The sequence below is a fragment of the Dreissena polymorpha genome, chromosome 13, assembly GCF_020536995.1.
Source record: "Dreissena polymorpha isolate Duluth1 chromosome 13, UMN_Dpol_1.0, whole genome shotgun sequence".
Lineage (NCBI taxonomy): Eukaryota > Metazoa > Mollusca > Bivalvia > Myida > Dreissenidae > Dreissena > Dreissena polymorpha.
The window spans coordinates 1,334,790-1,360,352 of NC_068367.1; the positions used below are offsets into that span (position 1 = coordinate 1,334,790).

A 25,563-nucleotide genomic window follows, 5' to 3' on the forward strand; every position below is an offset into this window, starting at 1 on the left:
TGTATACTATGACGTTGTTCTTACTATTGATTTACTCCTTTCGACCTTCAAGTCTGTTTAGACGTTAGATGTTTAATTGGGGACAAGTCAACTCACTATTTTAGGTTATTGTATTGCAATTATGTTTCGCTTCGCAAACCACACGCACTAACTGTGTTATATTTGGTCGCAAGATTCTCCAACTACGTCGACCGACGCTACCTCGACCGACGCTACGTCACCAGTAAGCATGACGACAGCGATATCAGCCAGCGAGGTGATGTACCCTAACTTCTCGGCTTGTTCCTCTGACTCGGATTGCCTGACCTCCAACTCTGACTGCAGGAACGGGCTCGTATGTGAGTGCGTGGCCGGATACAGCTACCACGAGACCACAGGGGCGTGTGTCACAAGTAAGTGGGCAGCTTGATCATCGTGCAGTGATATGATTAATATTAAAAACAATCCCACTTCATGTCATCCGCATTTTGGCGTTTTAGTAAATATTGCAATATATGTTGTGGTACATTATATGGTTCGGAAAAGAGCATCTATCAGAGGTGTACGTGTGTACATTATGAGTATATCCACAATCTCTAGGAGATGGGTCCCAAATGGAAAATATCCTCCCCCCCCACCCCGCTGGGAACATTGCAGATGTACCTTGATATATATTTAATATCTAACTCTATGTTCAATTTTTGTATGCATGGAGAGTGTATAACATGAGTATTTGAAAGCCTAGGCATTTCCGTCACAGACGATTCCGCTGTACATAATTCAGATGAAAAAAGTATGCTTCATCCGAGAAAGGCGACCATTATAGTTTTTTTAAGTTATAAATAAACGTTTCGAAAGTACTAAATAATTGACATGTCAATGCTCAAAGCTGAAGTTAGGTTTAACACTCACGTAATATACGTTTAATGTATTTAAATATATGTATTTATGCAACGAGGATATTATACTTAGAAACTTCATTTTGGCTTCATCCGAAAAATTGTTTATATTTTGTCCTTTTTACATTCCGACGGATTATATTGGCGATCTTATACTTTAAATTAATGTGAACTCATTGAATTTATATTTTACATTAACGCATAAACTTTCACAACCATAATAGTATTACAGACAATCGTCAGTAATGTGAACAATCTCGCAGAGTTGGTTATAAAGAACGTTTCAAGCTCATATCTATTTCAACGGCAGTGGTGCCATATAAACATTTGTATCTTGGGCCATGTTTTCATCGAAATTCTAGTTTATGCAGAAAGTGTCGTCATTGATATCACACATGCATTAAGCCCCGTTTTCCTTGTGCTATGCTCATATTTAACCATAAAATGAATTGAGTCGTGTTCTGAGAAAACTAGGAATAATGCATGTGCGTAAAGTGTCGTCCCAGATTAGCCTGTGCAGTCCGCGCAGGCTTATCAGGGACGACACTTTCCGCTTTAACGACATGTTTCGTTAAAATGAATTCACTTCTTAGCAAAAATCCAAAAATAGCCTGTGCGGACTGCACATGCTAATCCGGGACGACACTTTACGCTCATGCATTATGCCCAGGTTTTCTCAGAACACGACTCTATTATGTTTTTCAGGTTGTCCTGGTGGTTACGGAAGTACATTCACGCTGACGAATGGCTTTTACTTGTTCGGGTTCAACACTGCCGTCTTCAACGACCTTGACACGTGTTTCGAAGAGTGCAGATTGGACCCTGGGTGCGTCTCCATCGAGTACGACACTCTGATGGGAGAATGTAATCTAGGTCTGTCGTCGAAAATCGGAAACGAAGACAACTGGATGTACGATTCTTTCTACGAATATTATCAGCGGAACTGTGCTTGATCTGATATTGCGAGACTATAAGTTATTCTTCGTTCGTAAATTATGTACATGTATTTCGTAAATGGTTCAGGTAGTTGTCAACATGTATTGCTTATAAAACTGTTAATTTCATATTTAACCATAATAGAAATATCAAGAATAAATGATAACGATAATTAATTTTTTGTGTAATTAACAAACACTTGTGTCAACCTCCTCGCAGAGCTTTGACTGTAACCAGCATAGCTGGATCAAATCCCTGCCTTCATAACCAACCACGTGATGATAGCCTAGCCACGTGCTACAAAATTTTACCAGTTAATTTTGTTTTTGTTAAATTTAGGTAATTATTTTTTATTATGAACCTAAAGTTATACAGTATTTTTGAAGTATAATATAAAATGATACTTCTTTTCATTATATAAAACTTAAACCAAAAGATAACTTCCTACCAAATCTGGTAAGATTTTCTTGTGATGGCAGAGATTGTATGTGAGAGCAAGGAACGACCACTCTGCTTGGAGATTGGGACAGTGTATAAGCTCCGAATTGAACTATTTATACGGCTCTAATAACTTGTGCCGCTTTGAAATTCTCTCATTCATTTCTAGTGTCATGTTTCTTCCAAAATTCAAGCAACACAAGATTTCTTCAATGACAATTCAAAGTCAAAGCCAACCAGCAAGGTTCGTTTCGCAACTGGTGAAGACAACACGTCGCGCGGTCATACACATAGAAGAGTATTCAAACAATCCGATGTGCGCATGTGCATGTGCGTAAAGTGTCGTCCCAAATTAGCCTGTGCAGTCCACACAGGCTAATCAGGGATGACACTGTCTACATAAACTGGATTTTTGCAAAGAAGATACTTTCGTTAATTGAAAAATATAATAAAAGCGGAAAGTGTCGTCCCTGATAAGCATGTGCGGACTGCAAATGCATTTAATCCTCTTTTCACAGAGCAGAGCCCATTTAAGAAAACATAAATGTACAATAAAGGGAAAGAACCATTAAATGCAAAGCCATGTCTTTTAACACAGTTCCCGCTCTTCGGTGTCTGCAATGAACTTGTACTCTTTATACCCTAAATAGCTGGTAAATAGATTAGGTCTAATCCTCAACAACCTGTGACGAGTATTATTGAGATTACAACGTTTCAATTACCTATCTTGCGAATATAGCTCAGTGCGTTCGCATTTATGCGTCATTGAAACCAGTTGGATGTCTTTCGCACATTTTTGAAACCGCACGCTAAAGTCGTCCCACGGTCCGTTTACCGGAAAACGAATAAGCCATGTTTTGTATATCAATCATTATATCTTTCATCGGTGCTTGGAGTTTCAGAAATGATTGATGAACAAATTTAATAGCCCATTTCCTGAAAGTGAACATTCGACGTTTTTGGATTTTTTTTATGTCCGTTAATAACGTTTTTGATTTGAACTCAGAGATCATAGAAGTACCTATACGCTTCACTAATATTTCGTGATTCTTTTTAATTCCGAATACCAAAACAGTAGCAGTATAAATTTGAGAATTTCTCTCGAATCAGTGGAGAAAGAACTGAGGGTTTATCTGCAGTGTGTAAGCGTAAAGGCAGGTACATAGAAAAATAAGCAAGAATTACACAAGAAAAACAAAAACATTATTTGTGGCACCGTTTGTAAGCGATCGTGGACAGAGGTTTTTAACTAATGAAATTGCCGCCGCCAAGTTTATCGTCAGGTTAGGCAGATTGCACATGATTTGAATAAAGTCACGTTTTCGTTATACTGATACTGATATTTACAATCAATATGCCATTATCATTATATCGAAAATCTAAACTTCCTTTTGACGAAAGGAATTCAATAACAATTATTTAAAAAACAGACCTTTATTTTTAAAAATGTTTCGTTTGAATATTCAATTACATACCATGCTTTCTGATCTACATAATTTTTTGTAATTTTTAACTTTTCGCTTAAGAAGCTTGAAAATCTGATTTCGTAAAAAGTCTTTGTTTTGAAGCTTACCAGTGAATTGGCTGCACCTTTAACCCTTTGCATGCTGGGTAATTTGTCTTCTGCTAAAATGTCGTCTGCTGAATTTCTAAAATTAGCATTTTCTTCGATTTTTTTTCAAAGAATACTATCAGAATAGCAAACAGTTTGGATCCTGAACGTGGCGTCTCACCAGGATCCAAACTGTTTGCAAAGGCCTTCAAAATTCGGTTCCCGCACTGAAAGGGTTAAAGGGGCATGTTCACGTTTTAGTAAATTGACAAAATTGAAAAACATTGTTTCAGATTCGCAAATGTTCGTTGTGGTTATGATATTTGTGAGGAAACAGTTATACTGTAATTACCATGCTCTACAATATCCATTATCTGCATTTTTGACTGTTTAAAAACGTGAAAATTTTAAAGCGTTGCGAATGAATAATTTGGAGAGTTCTGTTGTTGTCGTTATATTTTGTGACACCATGGGGATTGCTTATATAAAGTATAAAATACATCATACTGTCTGTGAGCACGGATGTCCGAGTGATGTAAGCGATAGACTTTTACTCCAGGGGTCAGTGATTCGAGCCCTGTTGAGGGTTACTTTTTTTCTTTCTTTAATTTTATTCATTTTTGTACTGGATCTTTTTAGATCATATGTTTACATTTATCAATTTAAAGCACTTTTTGACAAACTTCAATACATGCCAAAATCTATGAAAATGTCCCTTTCAATTTCTTACGTACAAGGAAGAACGACTCTCAATGGGTATCACTTTATAATAAGGGAATTGTCAATACTCACATTTCATAAAAAGAAACAGAATGCCTTTACTTCATGTAAATGGTTTTACTTCTCAATTGTGTTTGGAATGTAAGGAACAAATGAATGTTTAAATGCATGAAACTATATTAAATCAAGGGAGAAAGACCAAGAACACATTTCAGATTTGATTATGGTGAAATATGCGAAAGAGCTCATGACCGATTTAGTCCTCCGATACCATATGCAAGTTAATGCCCCAATGCATTCAATACTGTACGTGACAAATTGCAATAGTGATCATTATAAACAGACGCGGTTGTTGATAATTTGCAGGTGTTAAGTTCCTTGCTCATTCGACATGACTAAAAGTCGTTATGTAGTTCTTGTTGATTGCATTTTCTTTACTTTTGTATGTGTATAACCATAACTAAATACCCCCCCCCCCCTTTCGAAGAGGGGGATATTGGATGTATATCGCTTCCCACCTGTCAGTCGTTCGGTTGGTCGGTGTCTAGAACATGGCCGTTCGATATCTAGTTAACAATTTGAATATGTTTATTTCCTGTTTGTTTTAGATTACCTATTCTTTAAAATGCTGTGCGTTTTGTGTGTACTTCAACGCATGCTGCTTTTTTATAAGTATGTTAAAGACGGTGAGCTTCACATGCTTAAGTAAACAATACACTAGTCTGTTCTGTTTGAACTTATATAATGCAAGTTGCTTCAATGGATATATGGGATGAAAGGAGGACGCATAATGCATTTGAGGTCATTGATCAATCTCGCAGGGTCTAGTTACATTAAATTTAACAGATACGTTTTAAGTACCGGGGCATCCATACAAAACATCCCTTAAGAAGACTCCATATGTTACTTTTTATGTAAAGCACCATAAGGCCACAAAAAAAATGATTAAATGTTCGATGGATTCGCCGCACCTAAAAATCTTAAAACTAAATAAAAAATATTTTTATTTTTATTTTGCGCCCGCAGCAAAAAATGTGTTGCGCACCTATTTATTAAATGATTTAGTTTAATTTAGCCTATGTATTTTACGACATAGAGTGTTATAACGCTTTGAGTTATTAGATTGGTTTATGGTAAAAACAAATGGCAGCGTTCGTCTGTCTTGTCATGTCGACAAAGACACAAATGGAAATGTTAATTTTCCCCCGGGGCAATGAGTCATTGCATCACCGATGATTTGAGTTATTTAATAATTTCAACCGCATCTACATCAGGATGTCAAATGTCGCCGGTATGCGTTTGATTGGTAAAAATCTGCAATAAACTTGTTGGTATTGATAAACACCCCCGGAAACCCGACATGCTGTGAGAAGTTGGACATGCTAGGAGATATGGCCGATATTTTTCAAAGAATTTCGGTAGGGTAAGTAAATCCAGTTCTATAATTGTTTAAAGGCATTTTTGAAATAAAATATATTTTGGTGCATGCAAAGGAGGTATAACCGTGTATGTTAGAAAAATCCTGGTTATTAATATTCAGGATTTATTGAAATATGGCTATTTAAAGTCGACGATGCAGGGATTTGTCCCATATTTAGCACTTTATTTACAAATTTATTTAAAGGTGAAAAATTTTGTTCACCGACAATTATATTAACCAATGTCCCCGAGTAACATATCCGCCAGGGTTTCTTTAAAAAGTTCGTATTGGGGGTGCAATTCGACTTTACATACAACGTGTTGATGAACAAATGATATGCCATGGTGCTGTACAAAGATGTCGAAATATGACATGTGTGAAGTTCATTTATAAACTTTAAAGCTCACTATTTCAGCTGATTTATGCCCACTCTGACGCATTGTAGATCATTTTCATTGAACTTTGAGGTTTTATAATGATATCCGCTCTGAAGCTAAGTTAATTTCTAGCTTATTTGTATCTTTTTTATTGTTTGAAAATCATTGTAAATGTAAAGCAATTGATGCATACAGGTAAAAATATACGTCCGGAAGGCAATCTTAACATTTATAATAATATTTTTTGCCTATAGTCCCAATTAAGCTCGATTGGTCATGGTCGGCTCGGGTACTACTTACAAGTACCTCGGGTACTCTTAAGTATACTTACATGTACCCCGGGTACGGTAAATATACTAAAGCGTACCCGGGAATTTGAACGCTAAATCGGTCGTTGTCGGCTGTTTTTTTTTAAACTAATTATGTTCACATTTATGTCAAATTTTCTGTTAAATGGCCTCTATATTATCGAAACTCATACTCAAAAAGCATGTTGAAGCAGTTTTTTAACAGAGAAGTTTGTTTTAGATAACAATATCGTTTTACGGTAATCGGTAGCGCGTTTTACGACATCGGATTTTAGGCGGGAATACAACTCAGGTACAGTCTAATATCGACCGGGTACGTTTAAGTATATTTACCGTATCCGGGGTACATGTAAGTATACTTAAAAGTACCCGGGGTACATGTTAGTAGTACCCGAGCCGCCAATAACCAATCGAGTCCCAATTAAGGGCGGTAGACTTTCATAAATGTGAACTAAATTTGGATCTATTATAAATGACTTCAAGTTGACAGCTTTGCAAACATCTCCGACAATGCACGTGTGTAAATATTTGTTTCTTTTTGTTCTTTTTGGTAATGATATATGCAAAATATAAACATTTATTTTCAAAACCAAATCCACGCCTCCTGGGTAGCCATATTTCAATAAATCCTGAATATAAATAACCAGGAATTTTCTAACATACATGGTAATACCTCCTTTGCATGCACCAAAATATATTTTATTTCAAAAATGCCTTTAAACAATTATAGAACTGGATTTACTTACCCTACCGAAATTCTTTGAAATATATCGGCTACATCTCCAAGCACGTCCAACTATCACAGCATGTCGGGTTTCCGGGGGTGATTAAGTTAAAATATTAACAATTAACATGCAAAGGAGTGTCGCCGTTGAACTGGACAAAAAATGTCGAGTATAATATATATTGTACGAGCCACCTATTTACTAGTTCAAACTGTTGATAGCTAAATGCAAGGTGTACATAATGCCCCCGAAGTATGAATTTAACATAAGTAAGAAAGTGAAGAAACTTTCTGGACCTTAACAACTTTACTGGGATTTGATTGACTTTTTTTATATTAAAATACAAAACTTTAACTACCCATTTCTTATTTTTCTTTCATTAGGAAGTTATGTTTTTTTTTTATTTACAAAACTTAAAGTTATCATTTCTAATTTTAACAGTGCTAAAATAACACAAGTAATAAATCGAGTATTGTATAATACCATAACCTATGATATTAAGAACTAATACAAATTCGAGATATTTCGTATCAGTGTTTTTTTGTCCCCAAATTACAGCCTCATACAGGCTGTGTCCAAATTGAAAATTGTAAAAAAAGCTATTTCCCAAAAAGTAACTTTTCTTTTAAAAGACTCGCCAAAATTTCCACAAAAAAATAAAAAAATTGGTTTATTGAGATCATCATACAGCAGTTTAATGCCCTAGCACTTTACAATATACATTTTAGAAAGCAGTTAAACATGCACTTATTAACAATTTGTATACTGTTATCTATAATCATAATAATAATGATTCCATTTTCCCCACGTTCATGGCTAATTGCACGTTATCCCCGATCAAAAAGGCACAGGCTGTAAAATATGACGCGAAGAATCACTGCTTATGCTTGATATTTATTGTATTATTTATTGTTTCGTGTTATTAAAACCATCATTGACAGAAAACTTAGCTTCTTATATAACTTTGATAATGAAAACTACATGTACCATGTTAAATTTAAGTAATCACTACCTGTTGTGAGTAAGCAGAACAGCTATTAGAGACTTTTTTATTTATTTTTACAAACATTTGTAAAGGGCTTAAACTCAATTATTACTTCTAAATGATCTCGTACTGTTTTTTTTGCAGGTATCATGCATTTATTTGGCAAAATATATCAAATTACATAGACAATATATGTATTTTTTATTTTTCGCTTTTCGCTCGCCTGTAATTTAACAAAAAAAATAGAATAAAAATAAAGTCATTTTTATTTCGCTCCATTTTTGGAAAGCAAAAATCCGTAGAACAATTCATCAATTTGTTGTGGCTTAAGGGGATTACATGCCTGAACGCACCAGCTAAAACAGTAACATACTATATGCAATAATTAGTTAAATACATGGTCCAATCTTCGACAGGTATTTACTCACATTTGAAACTATTCTCTTGTAAAGTTCATGAAAATGTTATAATTGAAGTTTAAATAATTGTCGTCATTCATTCATTCTACATTCTAAGTGGTTATAGCGAAATTGTTCAAGTAAAAGCTCAAATGAGCCGCGTTCTGAGAAAACTGATCGTAATGCATGTGCGATAAGTGTCGTCCCAGATTAGCCTGTGCAGTCCGCACAGGCTAATCAGGGACGACAATTTCCGCCTTAATTGGATTTTTGCTAAGAAGAGACTTCATTTAAACGAAAAATGTCATAAAAGCGGAAATTGTCGTCCCTGCACAGGCTTATCTGGGATGGCAATTTACGCACAAGCATTATGCCCTGTTTTCTCAGAACGAGACTCATTGAAATGGTCTCGAGTCTGTTTCCTGTGTAGATCCAGTGTCTTTGGGGGAGAAATAGAGAACTCTCCCGCAATGGGGATCGAACACGTGACCTCCGCTGTCGCTATGCGTATTTTAAATGTATCTTCCAGAAAAATATTTTCAAATAAATTAGTGCTACCAAAAAGAGCTTAATACATTGACGTAACCTCATATAGTTTTCGATCAATATTTCATTTCACCGGTACCAATAACAAATAATCAATTAACTAAAATTAATCTCTTGACGATACATTTACATGTATAATAAACGTTTATACTTCGTCTGTACCGACAACATAAGCACGTGAAAGATTATTATAGTATGTTTAAACTATACCGTCAGAGTTTGCAGTTATTCAAAATAAATGTCAAGTACACTTTAGATAATTAAATAAAGCACGGTTACAATGAGTTTGAAACGTTATGGGATTGAACAAACGAGAGCGCTATACATCATGGGTGATTAATTAAATTAATATTTGTGAATGACGTTTTAATTGATTGTTAAGTACTCGATAGCTGTTTACTTGCACGCTGCTCCGTATCCTTGAACCAAGCTCATGGTCTATTTCACCAAAATATTATCTCTGGAAAATTGTAGGACATAGTCCCTTGTACGAAGTAACCGCATATTAATCTTAACTTGTAAGCCACTTACAACCACCACTTTGAGGGTAGATAATTCATTATTATTATGTAATAATTAATGAACCGTTCGACGGATTCCTTTGATTCAACACTTACACACTACGGTCTTGTTTTCCATGCACAGCTTTGTATTTACAACAGTCATCTGTGTAAACATCTGTCCGCTATGAAGTGTTGACATTGCAGTTTTGATGTACTACTGACCTCAAACTCTGATGGGTACATCATGCGTTTGAAGCACAATATACTTAACCAATTTATGCCTAGTGGACTCCCACATCCTTCTAAATTGCATCAATTTATTTCCAAAATTAGGGATGTCTAGTATATTTATTTCTATATTTAGAATATTTCTTACAGAAATTCCTTTAAGCAATCAGCGCAGACCCTGCGGCGTCTCATCTGGGTCTACGCTGTTTTCCAAGGCCTTTTTTTCTATACGCTAGGCATAAATGGGTTAAATTACAGTTAACTATGTCATTAAACGTGTATAGTTCTTGTTTTTACGATACAATATGTTTACGGGTATAAAATATCAAAAATCGACGGAAGATCGGTTGAAGTTGGCCTACTGAAGATTGCGTTAACAGTTTAAACAGTTAAAAATATCCCAAGTCCTACATTACGCTGTGAGTGGCAATATAATTAGTCGTGTTCTGAGAAAACTGGGCATAATGCATGTGCGTAAAGTGTCGTCCCAGATTAACATGTGCAGTCCGCACAGGCTAATCACGGTCGACACTTTCCGCGTTTATGACATTTTTAGTTAAAATGAAGTCTCTTCGTAGCAAAAATCCAATTTAGGCGGAAAGTGTCGTCCCTGATTAGCATGTAAGGACTGCACAGACTAATCTGGGATGACACTTTACGCACGTGTATTAAGCCCAGTTTTCTCAGAACACGATTCTAATTGATATATTATAAGCTGAAAAGTTGTTATTGGAAGCACAGTAGTAAACAAATTATGATCTTTATAAATGCCTCTCTTAGAAAGAAAATACTTAATTTAGTACTTTGGATGTACTGGAAATTCAATATCGGTCAAATCCTAGAAAATCAGTGCTATCGTCCGAGTAAATCTCGTAATCTCTATCTAAGCAACATTGTTCGCAAAATCTTTATGACACATGATCCGATTATATGAGTCGTGTTCTGATAAAAATGGGCATAATGCATGTGCATTAATTGGATTTTTGCTAAGAAGATAATTCATTTAAACGAAAAATGTCATAAAAGCGGAAAGTGTCGTCCCTGATTAGCCTGTGCGGACTGCACAGGCTAATCTGGGACGACACTTTACGCACATGCATTATGCCCAGTTTTCTTAGAACACCACTCATGTATATTGACATAATACCTCGACCAATGTCGAATCTGAGTCACGTGAGGTAATACGAAACCAATGTAACTGTCAGGGTACAGGATCTCGTGACTTTGTGTGGATCACAATTGAACGTTCATGCATGTAAACACACCAGTAAGTGGTCCTTTTTCAAATACCTTAATAAAGAACAATGCTAAAGAATTTCAACTAGTGCTAAAATACTTTTTTATGCTGCTTATGGCAATGTGAAATACATCGGAATTACTTTATTGAATAAGCCTGCGTTCTTGGCCAATAATTCTATGTGTACGACATTTATTTAGACGATTATGCAGCCCGCAACGTGAAATTTTGGCACCGATTTCAGACGTATTAAATGATTAATGCTTAAATCTTTAGATATATGCATCGGCACAAACTGCAAGAAAAACTGTATTTTATGTACCGGTACTAAAGAATTTTGCAAATGTATTTCAATATCTTGATACTTGCAAAAATAATGTTTTTAACGGTGTGTTTACATCGTCCAGCCCGTGTGTAAACCCCTGAAGTTGATCATGCACCCTGCTGTATCCAATCTTAGAAACAAAAACACGTTAACACTCTAGAAGCTACATTATGGCTTAATTTCGTGAAACGTGGTGTGAATGTGTAACTTGACATTTGCAAGCCAAGTTCTAATCAAGTAGGTCAAAATTATTTTTTTTAATCTTAAAAAACCGCAGCTATATTGATTCATGACTCAATTTTGATAAAAATTGTGCGAATATTTATCTTCATAAACGATATGAAAGGATGAATCTGGGTTAATTGAGATCAACAACAAAATAGAAATAAACTATACGTTTCTGTCATTCGAGAAGCTTATGAACGCTATATGAGGTTACTTTTGTTTACAGTCTCGGTAGTTTCTTCACAAAGACAGATGTTCCATAGCAAAATGAATCGATCCGATTCAAGTTTTTTGTATTGTGCGCACACATCCCTCGACCCTGAAATGTAACGGATCATTGATTCTGGTACTTCATATTGAGAAATATTTGCAAAAAGTAAGATACAACAAATGTAAATGGCAACAATGTCACGTACTTTTGTCTATTCATACAGCACGTCATTTAACTTAAAATACAGAGGATATTTGTTGGATTTGGTGGAATATCGATTTCAATACACGAGTGATCATAGAAAATAATATTTTCACGAGTGACGCAGCCACGAGTGAAACTATTTTTATTCTATGTTCATGAGATAATTTAAATCGATATTCCACCAAATCCATGAAATTGTGTTTTCATTTTATACATTAAAATGATTATTTTTGTATTTTTGCTGAAATAATAAAGTCGTTACGTCACTAAAACGACGTCATTTTTCAGTATAATAGTGAAACTTATCGATAAATTTTACTGTTAATTTTCACTATTTGAAACAGTGAATATCAGATTAAATTTATTGATATTTCTCTTTAAACTACCGGAAGGCATACACTCAGATATGATATTTACGTTAGGTTCACTTTCATAGAACGCTCAATTCATATTGATGAAAAGGAAAACTAATAAATTCAATGCACTGTTCACGACGTATGAATCTCAGCTATTTTAGTATTCTTGTATATTGTCTCCTATTGCATAACGATTGGCTACTGACCGTAAATAAAGTACCTTGCAGGGCTTATGACACTTATTTCCAATTAATTAAGTTAGAATTTCACTTTTTAAGAGAAAGCATAATAATTAGTGCAGTTCGTGCGCCTATTTGAATTAAATATGAGTATAATGTAACAATTCCGACATAATGGATATTACACAAATAGATAAAGAACCACATACTTTACATTAATAAGGTAATTGATACATTCTTTTAAAAATAACGGCAGCAAAGGTAACAAACCTTACATTGGAAAACAGGTGTTTCTTTTTATAGCTTGTATAACCTAAGATACGAGCGCGATCTTGTGACGGCACACCATTTCTGGGTGTGTTTCAAGGCCACAACAAATTGATGATGTGTTCTACGGATGCAAAACAAAAATTGAGCGAGCGAAATAAAAATAAATTTATTTTTATTCCATTTTTTTTTTAAATCGCAGGCGAGCGAAATGCGAAAATAAAAAATAAAAAATGTTGTTTATATAAATTGATACTATATTTTAACAAAGCACATATATTGGTATACTTTGAGTGCAAAAAAGACTTGTATTCATTATAGTATAATGACAAGTACTATTATACAATAGTAGTACAACAATAAGAGGGAACAATTTTTTAATCAAATCAATTTAAACAAGCAAATTTGTTTAATTGATATCCCTCGCCAATATACATCAGGACACAAAAAAGTTTTCTGGACGGATGGACAACGCAAACGTGCATCATCCTCTTATCCATATATATACTCATATCAAGTTTCAATGAAATCCGTCAAAGCACTTCCAAGATATGGCTCCGGACACAAAAGTGCGGGACGGAAGGACGGACAACGCCAAAACAATATCCCTCCGCCTATGGCAGGGAATAAAAAACAACATACTTTTCCTAGAAACATGCAATCACAAATGACTAGAATCAGCTTAAATCTTAAGGCAAAACTAATAAAATCTGTAGAAAAAGAAGTAAACTGGTAAAGACTAAACACTTATATGTTTAAAGTTAAAGCATTTGCTGTTTAATCCAATCCATGATTTTTCATGTTCAATCACAACATGTCAACACTAATACATCATATGAACATCAGTTTGCTTTGGTGTCATTTTCAAACCAAAACAAAGTAGGAATGGTTGAAGATCTGAATGAGTTCACTTGACTTTTTGCTTTTTAACAAACTTCTTGGCGCCCCAAGTTTTTGCCTCTTTTCTAGAATGTCGAAAAGACACACACATTGGTCTGACTATGGAGTATTTTAAATACAAATTTGCAACATATGCATCATTATCATCTAACAAACTGTCAGGAGTTCCACAGTGTATGCACAATGGCGGTAGGTAATGCCGACACTTGGCTGAGTAATAAGCTGTTTCCACCTCAGAGTTGCAGGTCATGCATCTCCGAACATACAGGCCGGGTGCATCTACTAACTGATCTCCACAGTTATACGACTGGCATGTCTTGATGTTCTGCAATAATTCCTCCTGCAAGAAAGAGAAATGTTATGGACCTTTTTCACAAAATTGACAGTCATCATAATTCTTACTATTTCAACAGCAAAAATCGAGTGTCTTTTATAAAGCTTACACAAATTCCCATTTTTAACGACCTGATGTGCTTGTCAAATTCATTAAACAGAAAACATGCTCTACTTTAATTTCTTCTATTTTTTTTCCACACATAACTTTGAGAAGCTTTAATCAAGTGCTATTAGAAACTTACTTACAGGAAGATGAAGGTACTGAGAGAAATGCCATGCCATGTATTTCAAGGATGAACAAGAGCTGTGTTTGTGAAACACAATGCCCCCTACTCTGCCGCTTTGAAGCCATATATTTGACTTCTGACCTTGAATGATGACTTTGACATTGACCTTTTACCACTCAAAATGTGAAGCTCCATGTGATACACATGCATGCCAAATATCAAGTTGCTCTCTCCAATATTGCAAAAGTTATGACCAAGGTTAAAGTCTTGGGGCAGACACACAAATACAACGACAGACAGACAAGCAAAATACAATATACAATATATTTGAAAGCATCTGGCTCACTGTTAGTACTAGGATTAGGAAGGCGCTCAGAGTTTATAGTAAACTCGACAACTTTGTTGTCCAATTCCACAGCGACACTAAGTTGCATGTTGATGTTCGACGTTTTTATTTGACCACTACCACTAAGTTTACCACAAATTTTTACATCATTGACGCATTCTGGTAATTTCGCATCCCGGTGCAGATGCTGCTTCGAGGAACAAACCACGGAAATCATCAGTAATGCGATGATTGATTGCATCTGGCGGAAAAATAACGTTTCCATTAATATCTTTCGCTGACACAACGAAGCAGACGGACGCCGCCATTCTTTTAACATAAAACAAATCAATATCGGAAAGCGTTAGAACAGTCTATATCGTAAAATACGTAGGCTCAATTAAACTAACAATCTCTTGCACGACGGTCACATTACATTCACCTCTGTGTTGGGCTCAGAACGGACTATTGTTATGAAAGCGTCTCATTCATGTCATGATCATTCCAAGTGTTCATCAGTGAGGTTACAGTATACTAAACAATCTCTTGCACGACGGTTACATAGCATTCACTGCATTAAAGAAAACCATCTCATACCATGATATCTTATATCAGTCTTAATTAATTATTATAAAATTGATATGTTTTTTTATGTTAAGAAACCGACATACATAAATACGTCGAAGCAATGCCTAACGTCACTCAATAAAAAATATGTACAATTGTTTACATTTGTGAAGTGCGTGGAATGATTACATCTGTGTAAATGGGCAATAAAATAGTTCCAAAGAGTTGCATTAAAACTCACAAGTTTTTGCACGATTTATCGTACATTTAAAAGTCACATTTCTTTATTAAATGCATGCGATCTTAAATATACACTCAAATATACATTGTATGCGTTTGTTCGGTTTTAGCTATTTGGTAGACAAAATGGCGTGCTGAGCCTTATGCAGAGTTGTATGTGAGAGCAAGGAACGACAACTCTGCGTGGAGATTGTTAAACTAAATCATTGAACGAATATGTAAGGAGCACAAATTGTTGCTGCGGGCACAAAATAAAAATAAAAATATTTTTTATTTCGTTTTAAGATTTTTAGGTGCGGGAAATCCATCGAACACGTAATCAATGTGTTGTGACCCGAGGGACAACAATGGTAATACTCGGCATTTCGATTACCTGTTGATACATTCACTTCTCAAATCGTATAATACTCAACAAGTATGTTACATGGATATAAATCAATATTTAAAAATTCAGTTTACAAGGTTCTTTACAAACTGAAACATGTATCAGCGACATCTAAATCAACAGTTTGTAATATGTATACTCGTTATAGTTATTAAGCACGTGAATCTCGCTCTTTGAATTTGGGGCTTTATGTATGTGTGTAACGTTTCATCCCAGATCTGCCTGTGTAGTCCACACAGGATAATCCTGTACGACACGTTCCGCTTTTATGAAATTGTTCGGGTAAAGGTAGTCTGTTGTAGATGAAAATCAAGTTTAGGCGGAAAGTGTTGTCCCTGACTGTTTTGACGCTTTACGCACGTGCATTACGCCCCGTATTTCCAGAGCTAGGATCAATTGTTGCTGCTCAGCCTTCGCAGTTATTTTAAACATGTTTTACTTAGCCATCGGGCAACATTCAAAGATAGATTATTGACGTCGTTCTGGAGAGTGAAGACTAGTATGTAATGCATTTTTGTTTCGCTTATACTGATCAATGTATATATTTTTGTTTTAAGAATATCTTGCATAGTGGTGATTTTTTTGTGTAAATTAGTGTAAATAAGTACTGCATTTGTGTCTATTATATTTATTACAACATTTATTGCCAATAATGCAAAGTTAATTCTTTTAATTAATAGCTAAACACAGGGACTGGGCACTTATAAAAGATCACAGGGACTGGGCAAATATGCGAACCGGTGAAACTTTAAATAAATAGTCAACAATTTTGTATGGAACTTTCAACAGTCGCCGTGGTGTAGATGATGAGGTGTTTCCCTAGCGATCGGGAGTTGGTGGGTTCGATTCTCAGGCGGGGAGCATTTTTTTAAAAATATTATTTATTTTATTTATACATTTATATTTTTTATATTTGTAAAAATATAATATATATAAATGTATACATAAAATAAATAATATATAAAAAAATGCTACCCCGCATTATTATATATTTTTTATTATTTTAAAAAGAATTCAAAATACTGCGTTTTAATGCGACCTAAATACAACGTTGCACATTTTTATTAAAATTAATGGATGCCGCGTAGTGACAACGTTAATTAAAATTTCTTACATCTCTTAAATATCTTATAAAAAATACACGTGTTTTTATAACAAATAAATGTAAACAACACATCTATTTTGCATGTATTTTCTGTTGTGTATGGTTGTCTATCATTGGCCCTAAGTACTATCCCTGCCACATATAGAGCGCGAAGGGCGACAAGTATTATTGATTGTAACAATGAGTTATGATAAAGGAATCAGCCGCTTATCAATGGGGAGCTGTGTCCCAGCAACCCGTTTCCCTAGAGTCAAGCACTCCTCGGAGTTTTTTTTTAAGAACAACATATAGAGCACGAAGCGCGACACGTATAATCCAGGTGGTATGGACCTTTGGTATGGACTTTTTAGGTAACACTGTGAATGGGCGTTTTGTGACACTTTTTCCGTTCCTTAATTAGCGCAAAGCGCGACACGTATTACTGTCCAGGTAGTGTGGACCCTTTGGTATGGACTTTTTTAGGTGACGTATGCGCATTTTGTGAGATGAAGCAGATTTTTTAAAACCTACAAAGTTCTGTTCCATTAATGAAAATTGCACACGGATGCCAGTAAAAGGAGGAAACCAATGCTAATAAAATGAACTATGGAATAATAAAATGAACTATGGAATATTTGGGGGTTACAACACACAACCATAGATACTAGTTATTTGGGGGTTATAACACAACATCCCCAATAATGGTTATTTGGGGGTTATAACACAAAATCATAGATAATGGTTATACCAGTATCTTTTTCTATTTTGTTTAAAATAATCGGCCAATATATTAATATTTACAGTAGAAAAAAATCGTTCCATGTAACTTCATAGAGTGCCTTTTACACTGAAATTCCAGACGCCCTTTGATGCTTTGCATCAATACTTATCTTGTACAATTTTGTCAAATATTTATGAATTTATATAAAATTTGTAAAAAACTTATTATACATATATTTCAATATAAATTAAAATAAAAGTTAAGAATAACATGGTCGAATAATGCGAAATACGCCAGATATTAAATTCTGAAATCGAAAATGTATGTACAGTCGAATTCGCAAGCATGTATATCATGCATGTACGATGTGAATCTAAATTTAGTTTTACGGATCAATTTAATTTTCTGCGACATACGAACACTAACTTCGATTGTAATAAAAAGACGAATGCTTCGGTTATTGTGGGATGTGGGAAAGTATGTACGAAATATCTTCATCACAATCGGCTCGGGCGCTAATTTGTCTTTGTTGCATTTATGAAATTTGTCTTTAATGTATATTTCTTCTTGATTATTTTGTGTTATTGTAACATATTTTTAACGATATATTACAATTTAAATCATGACAAAATCGTGCATACGCAATTTAACAGGGTGCACAATGTAAAATTTGACTTCATTGTCGTTTGTGGCTCCATTTTGGCTCAGCGTCTTATAAACGAAAATTTAATCAAATCAATTTTCGCTGTAGGATGTGTAATCAAACACACATATATCGCATTTGTATTCAACGTCCTTTAAATCATTTTCAAAGTATCAATCACTCAAAAATTAGCTACAGATATGCGACTGTTGACAATCTAAGAATACATTCAACAATCTTAAATAAAGTACATATATATAAGCTACACAGGCTGTGTATTGATATGTAATGAAAAACGTGTAAGTTTGAAAACATGGCTTTAAACAAATATGTTTTGATTTATATTTCCAGTAAAAATGAATATTGCTATAATTATTAATTGAACCGTACGAGGAATTTAAAAATTGGGCCAATTTACTCTTTGGTGCAAGAATATTTTTATTAACTTATTTAGTAAAGGGTTATAAATAGCTTGCATGAGATTTCTAACGATTTCTTAAGTACGCTGCAAGTGGGCTCGTGCTATTCGGTAGTAGACAATATGACATGAAAATGTGAAGACACTTATATTACTATTTGGGTTGTCAGTTGAAGTCGCGGTGGTGAAATGGATAAGGTGTTTGCCTAGCGACCGGGTGGTCACGGGTTTGGTCCCAACTGCGGGAGCGTTCTTTATCTTTCCCCCCAAAGACACCAAGTGCTGGTTCTAGGCCCAGCACACGGTCTGAGGGCGTTTCAATAAGCCTGAGGCTTTCGATGCAATCGAGCTAAAATAAATAGGTTTAAACTAAATATAGAATCCTGTTTCTATAAATAACCGTATGAATCCGTTTGGAACATGCTGATATGTTATAAGATAGTCGAGTGCGTTAAGTGTATGAGTAGCTGTCGATAGCGTTAAGCGTATGAGTAGCTGTGTAGTGTGTTAAGCGTATGAGTAGCTGTGTAGTGCGTTAAGCGTATGAGTAGCTGTGTAGTGCGTTAAGCGTATGAGTAGCTGTGTAGTGCGTTAAGCGTATGAGTAGCTGTCGAGTGCGTTAAGCGTATAAGTAGCTGTCGAGTGTGTTAAGCGTATGAGTAGCTGTCGAGTGTGTTAGGCGTATGAGTAGCTGTCGAGTGCGTTAAGCGTATGAGTAGCTGTCGAGTGCGTTAAGCGTATGAGTAGCTGTGTAGTGCGTTAAGCGTATGAGTAGCTGTCGAGGGCGTTAAGCGTATGAGTAGCTGTCGAGTGCGTTAAGCGTATAAGTAGCTGTCGAGTGTGTTAAGCGTATGAGTAGCTGTCGAGTGCGTCAAGCGTATAAGTAGCTGTCGAGTGTTAGGCGTATGAGTAGCTGTCGAGTGCGTTAAGCGTATAAGTAGCTGTCGAGTGCGTTAAGCGTATGAGTAGCTGTCGAGTGTGTTAGACGTATGAGTAGCTGTCGAGTGCGTTAAGCGTATAAGTAGCTGTCGAGTGCGTTAAGCTTTTGAGTAGCTGTCGAGTGCGTTAAGCGTAAGAGTAGGTGTCTTAAACAGGTACGTACTTGAAGGTTAATTGGTCTTTAGAAAACATTATGATTCTGTTGTAATTGGTAAGATAACATTAATAACGCTCTCCTATTAAGATCTCATTAAACGAATTAATACGGCGTCAACAGCAGTAATATAATTGACAATCATACATTAACATGTACACGTATAGTACAGATCAATTGAGTTTACATAAAACAGCGAGTGTATAGGACTATGCTTTTTTCATTTTTTTTTATTAACTTTCAACAAAGGTTTTTAAACGGTAGATTCAAAAATTGCTGTATTATTTTCGGCTTTAGTTTTTTGCGTATTCATTGCCCAACTTATACTTTTAACAGTTGTTTCTTGAATACAAAAATGCAACATAAGGTAACATGGTATAAGCATATGTAGCAACGGCACCAATATGGCAGCTGATAGTTTACAAAGTCGCACTCCTGTTTGTTTTGAAAATCATAGTTGTTACATTGCAATACGAGAAGTGTTTTTTTTCGGCGTGCTGTATTAAGCCAGCTTTTCACCTTACCTGACCTTTGTAAGTGTCCAATAAAATTCAAATAAAATTTCCCGCGGCTAGGTACGAATAAATACACTTCATTTATTCCATTGGCTGATTTGAGTATACCACCAGAACATTGGAAACATATCCGCGTCTTTGTAACACTGTTTTACTACATGAAACAATTTTATCTCTAATGAAAAGGCTTAATAGATAGAACAGTTTTACACTCAATTCTCGACATCAATACAGTTTGTGCGTGCACATTTTATTTTCAGAGAATTACCAGCGCAAAAGCGCTTATATTTAAAGGCTATGTTCTCATATTTAGTACTTACTTCATATTCCTGTCAACATGTTAACATGCAAAAGTATAAAGAGCAGTGGAAGCGAGGCCTCACTTTAATGCATTGCATTTCAACCCGCGAGGTTTCGGGTCAATTCGCGGACATTCAGAGTTTATATACAGGTCATCAACGGAGTTCGCGGCCAGTAAAATAATCTAATAAAGACGCTATCCGTGAACCTGGAATTTTCTTTAGACCAGAAATATGTTAAATGAAGATATTCAGCAATATCATTATGGTATGTCAATAATAGATTCTTAATGTGTTTTCAACAATACAATGATAAATATTATTTTTGATAAATTTAACAATAATTATTCCACCATATTGCCTAATGTACTAAAGTGATATTATGAGCATCTAACAGTTTATAGGTGTCTATCGCAACCGTTGTTTATTTTTGGTGTTTCTACTTCATATACACTTATATTAATTAATGCAGCATCAACATACTAATTCAATATACCAGAAAGAGAAAATTATGCATTTGAATATCAACCGTACTTTCGTTTGATCATGCGTTTACGAGTTAAACCTAAATTTAGTTTTAGTGCAGATTCGTTCATACGACACAAAGACACAATTTTGTTTTACGGATCATTTCGGCTTACAGGACTGGGTGGGTCACGTAAGAATATCGAATATAAAATATATTTTTATAAACAACTGGTAGCAAGGTGAGTTGCAGATAATTGATTAGTAACCATATTTTAACTAACTCTTTTGACCTGTTAATTCTTTTCAGCTCAATTCAACAGTGCAAAATGCCCATAATATCACTTTTAGCATGAGCGTGATGATTCTCGATACTGGTAATAATCACTTAAACAGGTTTGTTCGAAGAACGCGCCTATAAATACGGATACTTCTTGTGTGGCCGATTGACTCATATGTTTTAATTTCACTTCCATTCTTCTTTTGGTTTACTGTTTTGTATCTATAGGTTTATGACCAGCAATATGTTATAATGTAAAATAAGCCGCGAAAACTCCGCGTAACATACCGTACTGCGGATGATGCAGCTAAGAACTGCACAGAAAAAGACATTCGCTATCCTTGATCTCATTCATTGAACTATCAACGCCGTATATCTTTTTTAAAGATATTTCTTGTTTCAATTAAGAAGCTTAACAAGTGTGCCCTGTAGCAACTTCTTGCGCTGTATGAACGTATCGGAAGCTGTAGAGACACTGCGGTGATTGTTGTAACAACGTGATGATGACGTCGTGGGGATGCTGTTAGTTCGTCATTGAATACACATTTTCTTATATATATGTATATGTATTTCACTGCGCTCACACGGCTTTCTGACGTGATGTTTGAACGTTGTGCAAGCCTTGTGACAACGCTGTTCTGTGTGACTGGTCCTAAAAGAATAAACTTGTATACCAACAAGCCTAATATTATTTTTTTATTCTAGCGAATGCGTATTTATTTTAGCCTTACTACGTGTATGTGTTTGACGCTGAGATGTATATGATTTGGTCATGAATAAACTTTCTGGTCTGCCATGTCTTATTCTGTAATAATAACTGATTTCGTAAAAAAGCACGAACATGCCCGGGTGTACACGTTCGAATTCACCTTAATTGGTACCTTATTATAGATGTATTCATAGAAATGCTCACCCCTGAATTAGAATGTGCATACCTATCTTTAAGGGACCGTTAAACAGATTTTGGCATGTATTGAAGCATGTCATTAAATGCTTTATATTGATAAGTTAAAACATTTGACCTAAATATCTCCAGTAAAAAAAACAATAATTCAATTTAAAAAAGGACAAAAAGTAACCCTCAGCAGGGCTAGAACCACCAACTCCTAGAGTCCTGGAGTAAAAAGTCTCCCGCCTAGACCACTCGACCATCCATGCTCATGCGTAGAGCGGATGTATTTTGTTTACCTATATAAGCAATCCTCGTTTTTTCCCAAAATATAACTACAAAAACAGAACTTTCCAAAGTATTCAATCGTTTCGCGTCGCACAACGCTTTATAATTTTCAGGGCTTCAAATCGTGAAAAGATGCATATAATGGATATTTAAGAGCATGGTAAATGGTCAGTATTACTATGTCCTCAAAAATATCATAACAAAAACGAAAATTTGCGAATCTGTAACAACTTTTTTTAATTTTGTCAATTTACCAAAACGTTAAACGGCCCCTTTAAAGATCGCAAATATCACGTACAGGCGCAGAAGCGGTGAACCTGGGACTTTTGTCACAGGTATTTAGTGTTCCACCTTGTCCAAAGGTAAAATATATACAATTGCAAGTTTATACTTTAATATGAATTACCTGTATTTAGTGACTTTTATAGTTTCAGTAACAGTGATAGTAAATATTATAAGTTGTAGGCTTACAAGGTAGATCTCAAACAGAAACAATTGACTGTTTGCATGGACCGTCGGGCGTTGTATTTACTTTCTTCAATTTAAACAATACACTTACACATTCTTATTCTACACAATATCAGTAATCCAATCGAATTCACTGCCTCCCAATATACATGAGGCCGCCACAGATTTTACCAGTAAAAAAATATCCTTTTTATAACAGTTACGTACCACTTACCTTCTTGAAAATGGAAGCAATGTTTTGGTTTGGTCTTTTGCGTTGGTGAAACAATTATTTAAGTTTGAAGTTATGTTCTACTTTAGTTTGCACCATTTTGAATGGTGATTAAATTTGAATCAATGCAATTAAAGATATGTTGTCTTGTTAATATTTTGTGCATTGTATTGTTGTTCGCGTGGCGTAATGGGAAATATCCCACATATTTTTTATATTTCCACGCACGTTTGTAATCAGTTAATTAAACTGTTTTGGCTTTTATTTTAAACATTTAAATGATTATAGTTTTATCGTTTCACCAAAGATTTGTTTATAAGTATTGTATGATGAATATAATACTGTTGAAGTGTTATTGTTTACTGGAATTTATCCGACTCTATCGTTTCTGTTTGAGTTCTACCTTGTAAGCCTACTACTTATTACATTTACTATTACTACAACTACCAAAGTCACTGAATACAAGTACTTCATCTTTAAAGTATAAACATGCAATAGTCTTTCTTTCACCTGAAGAATGCACAGTCTAATCTGGGACGAGACTTTACGCACATGCATTAAACCCCCTTTTAACAGAGCGATCCTATCATCTGTCAACAAGGCATCATTAATAGAAAGATAGCGTTTACCATGTATATTGGACTCAAACTGCTACACTAAAGTATGCTCCTATATAACGTTATCGAAGTGGTCGAACGCATAACGATACAGAACCTAATGAACAACTATAGACACACGACTTCGTGTTTAAATTGTGTCAAAACAAACAGATATGCTATCAAACTCGTCCTGAAATGCATTTGAGGTGAAACGTTGGCATTCTCGAAGAACGCGTTCATTTGCAAAATGAAGACCATTATGTCAGTTTCGGCATGTTGGTTTTTATATGTTTGTATACACGTTTAAGCCATAAAAGATGAGGATTTTCAATCACTGCTTGTCAGGCTTTCAGTGCTCGAAGAAAAACAAGCTGTTCTTGAAACGGAAAATAAGTTGTCACAAAAAAGAATCGCCGACTTAGAAAAGTACAAGTCACTGTCCGACAAAAGAGTCGCTTCGCTTGAACGAAAAATTGCATTATGTCACAGAAGACAAGATGCAAGAGAAGAACATCGCACTTGAAACCGACAAGACACTGTCTGACACTACCGCCACAAAAAATGGATACAACAAGACTCAGTCTGAAAAGGGATTCGCCTCCCTTGTTAAGGAAAGAATACTATCGGACAGAAAAAACGTCACGCCCGAGAACGACTATGCAGTATCACACAACCGGAGTGGTAAAGATGAGAGTTTCTCTCCTGCAGTTGAAAATGAAGATCGGTCAACTGCTGGTAACGTTTTGCTTTTCCTATTTGTTATCTACTATTACATTTCAATAAATAATAACGGATGTTCGTTTAAAATAAGTTGAAATTAATATTTTCTGTGTAACTGTACATGGCTTTTGTTTAAATCTGATGGGTTTTTTAGCCTCAGACTATTAATGAAATATGAACAAATAAAAAAATAAAATTTAGTGATTGTTGACCGATTAAAATCCTTTAGTATACTCCACAAGATATGTTTGATGCTATTATACTTTTGTTTCAGTACTTCAAGCCAAACACAAAAGATTTGTTGCAGAAGGGACTGTAGCATTTTCTGCAATGAAAGTAGCTCGACAAGATCATGTCGGCGCTAACCAGAACATCATCTTCGAGCAGGTTCTTACAAATGAAGGAGGCGGGTACCATCAAAATCACGGAGTCTTCATTGCTCCACAATCCGGCGTTTTCGTCTTCTCGTCGACCATTATGTGTGTCCCAAATGGGGAGGTTGATGCTGAAATGGTTCATAACGGAAACGGCGTCACGCACATTTACTGCCATGGTGACGGTGGGAGCCACGATCAAGGTAGTCAGACAGTTGTCATAAAGATGAATGCTGGGGATGAAGTCGCGGTTCGAAATTTTGCCATTACAGATAATTCTATCTGGGGTGGTCTGTATTCGTCATTCAGTGGCTATTTAGTATGGCTGCAATAAATTAAGTGTTACCGGAAAAATGATATCTACTGTAGACATATTTGTTTACTCATGTAAACAAAATTAGTTATGCAAATCGACTATGTTTGTTATTTCCTATAAAATTAAATCCTTATTTCGTGTCTATTGAAAACACACATTTTATTAAAGAAATATAAATTAAA

The 25,563-nt window shown here is 35.3% G+C and overlaps 1 protein-coding gene across 1 annotated transcript; it reads left to right on the forward strand.

Annotated features, from left to right (window-relative positions):
* Positions 1-229: 229 nt before the first annotated feature.
* LOC127855865 (uncharacterized) lies at positions 230-25,563 on the forward strand. Its single transcript, XM_052391751.1, has 4 exons — positions 230-392; positions 1,584-1,751; positions 24,461-24,706; positions 24,966-25,563. Exons 1-4 carry the CDS (start codon positions 230-232, stop codon positions 25,397-25,399), a joined length of 1,011 nt encoding a protein of 336 aa, XP_052247711.1. The 3' UTR covers positions 25,400-25,563.